General features: G+C 66.6%; 1 protein-coding gene across 1 annotated transcript in view; it reads right to left on the reverse strand.

Moving 5' to 3' along the window:
• LOC103905046 (hexosaminidase D) overlaps positions 1-1,093 on the reverse strand; it is a 7,445-nt gene extending 6,352 nt beyond the window's left edge. The window contains exons 1-4 of the mRNA XM_009286614.2: positions 1,056-1,093; positions 754-850; positions 357-594; positions 99-208 (exon numbers count right to left, since the gene is read on the reverse strand). Coding sequence (XP_009284889.1) covers positions 99-208; positions 357-594; positions 754-848 — 443 coding nt within the window. The 5' untranslated portion in view covers positions 849-850; positions 1,056-1,093. The remainder of the gene's footprint in view (positions 1-98; positions 209-356; positions 595-753; positions 851-1,055) is intronic.
• Between the last annotated feature and the right edge of the window lie 887 nt (positions 1,094-1,980).

A 1,980-nucleotide genomic window follows, 5' to 3' on the forward strand; every position in this document is an offset into this window, starting at 1 on the left:
GGGGGCCACCCCCAGCCGCTGGCAGCCCCGGCGGGACCTGCCAGGGCCGCACGGAGCCGGCAGCCCCCCGGCCAGCTCAGCACACAGCCCCGGCTCACCTGTAAGCGTACGGGGACTTGAGGATTTCCAGCTCCCCCTTGAAGGGGAACATGTCCTCGTACTCGATGAGGATGCCATTGGCTCCCAGCTGGGACAGGAGGGGGAACACCTGCGGCGTGGGCAGGGCAGGCTCAGCCGGTGGCAACGGCACAGTCCAGGGGGCCGGCAGGGACAGCCAGCAGGTCAAGCCTTCCTCTGCCTCTGCCCCCTCAGCATGTCCCTCCTCGGCACCTCCCGCCAGTCCCCAGCATCCTCACCTCCTCCAGGTAGGAGACCCTGGGTGCAGCTCCCTTGAGGTCCAGGTGGACCAGCCTCATCTCGGTGGCGCTGACGTCCCTGTGGACCTGCTGCCCAGGCTCTTGCCTTGAGGCCGTTATCTTTGCCACGGGGAGCTCAAGAGCCTGGCTCTGGGGGCCGGCGTCCTGGCCAGCATCACCCGCATCTCCCCAGAACCTGCTGTCCTTGCTGACATGCTTGTGCAGCTCCAGGGTGAAGCTGCAGGGAGCGGAGCAGGGCTGGGGGTGCCGCAGGGCACGGGGGCAACAAGCTGCCCCCCAGCAACAGGCCCCCACGTGGGCACAACCCAGGGGCTCCCCACAGACCCCGACCCTGCTGGGGCACCCACCCACGCCTGGGGTCCTGCTGTCACCTCACCTGTCACGGAAGAGGAACTTGATGCCAGCCAAGGCCACGAGGAGCAGCACGACAAGGCGCAGCAGGTTCAGCCTGTGGCTCCGCTGGAAGGCCATCTCTGCAGGGCACACACAGGGGTCCGGCCACACGGCAGCACCCGAGGGACCCTGAGCACAGGTGACCCCGCACAGCCCCACAAACCGTGCCCTGCTCCCCTGACCAGGGCAGCACAAGACCCAGAGAAAGGGGACGTGGGGAAGACCCCTCCCTCCACCCTGGTCCCAGGAGGGGACATGCACAGAGGTACCCTGTGTTCCTCCTACCTCACGTGCCCTAGCACCAGGGCTGGTGGCCAGACCTGCCTTTGCCTCTGCCTGCAAGGGCGCAGCCTCCTTGGGCTCTGCCAGCGCAGGAGCAAACAAGGCAGTGGCTGCAGGGCAGGTCCCTGCTGGGGGATCCCCTCGAGCTGCTGTGTCACCTCCGAGAGGAGGGCTGTGTCACGGGGCGGCTGGGTGGGATGGCATCACGGGGCAGGCACGGTGCAGCCGGGGCTGACCAGGCACAGGAGGCAACGTCCCTGTGGACAGAGGAGACGCGACCGGGGACTGCCTGGGCACATGCTGGCACTGGGCTGCTCCAGGGATGGGCATTGGCACGGCCACAGGCACCGTCAGGGCAAAGGTGGCAGCCCGGACCCCCCGGCACCCGCAGGGACGGGCACACACTCGCCACGCGCAGCCCGCAGCATCTGCCTGGGCAGGCGAGTCCCATCCAGCACCAGGGAGGGGAAGGGGCACAAGCTGCTTTGCCCGCTGGAAAACATCAGAGCGGGGCAGGAGCCCAGTGGGGTCCGGCCACCGGGGATCTGAGCCTGGCGAGAGGAGCTGCCACTTCCCCCACAGAGGGGGAGAGGGACGAGGGCGGGATGGCCTGTGCTGCCGCTGCCGGGGGCCGCGAGACGCCCCACCGTGCCGTGCAGGGGGAGGCTGGTCTGGTTAAACCCATGTTTGATCCCTCGCGGGACACATAGGACAGGCCACGCAGGGTGCAGGGACGAGCTCATGTCAAAGAGTTGTCACCATTAAGATCAATAAAATTCATTTGAGGTCTTTTTTCCCTAAACCAATTTTGAGTACTCCTGAGACAGGGATCTACCAATTTAGATGAAAGTGAGCCCAAACCAAAGGCAGTCTCCGCAGGGCAGGAGGTGGCAGGCGCCCCTTCCCCAGCCCCCCCATGGTCACAGCT

This window comes from Aptenodytes forsteri, unplaced genomic scaffold (genome assembly GCF_000699145.1).
Source record: "Aptenodytes forsteri isolate BGI_AS27 unplaced genomic scaffold, ASM69914v1 Scaffold55, whole genome shotgun sequence".
Lineage (NCBI taxonomy): Eukaryota > Metazoa > Chordata > Aves > Sphenisciformes > Spheniscidae > Aptenodytes > Aptenodytes forsteri.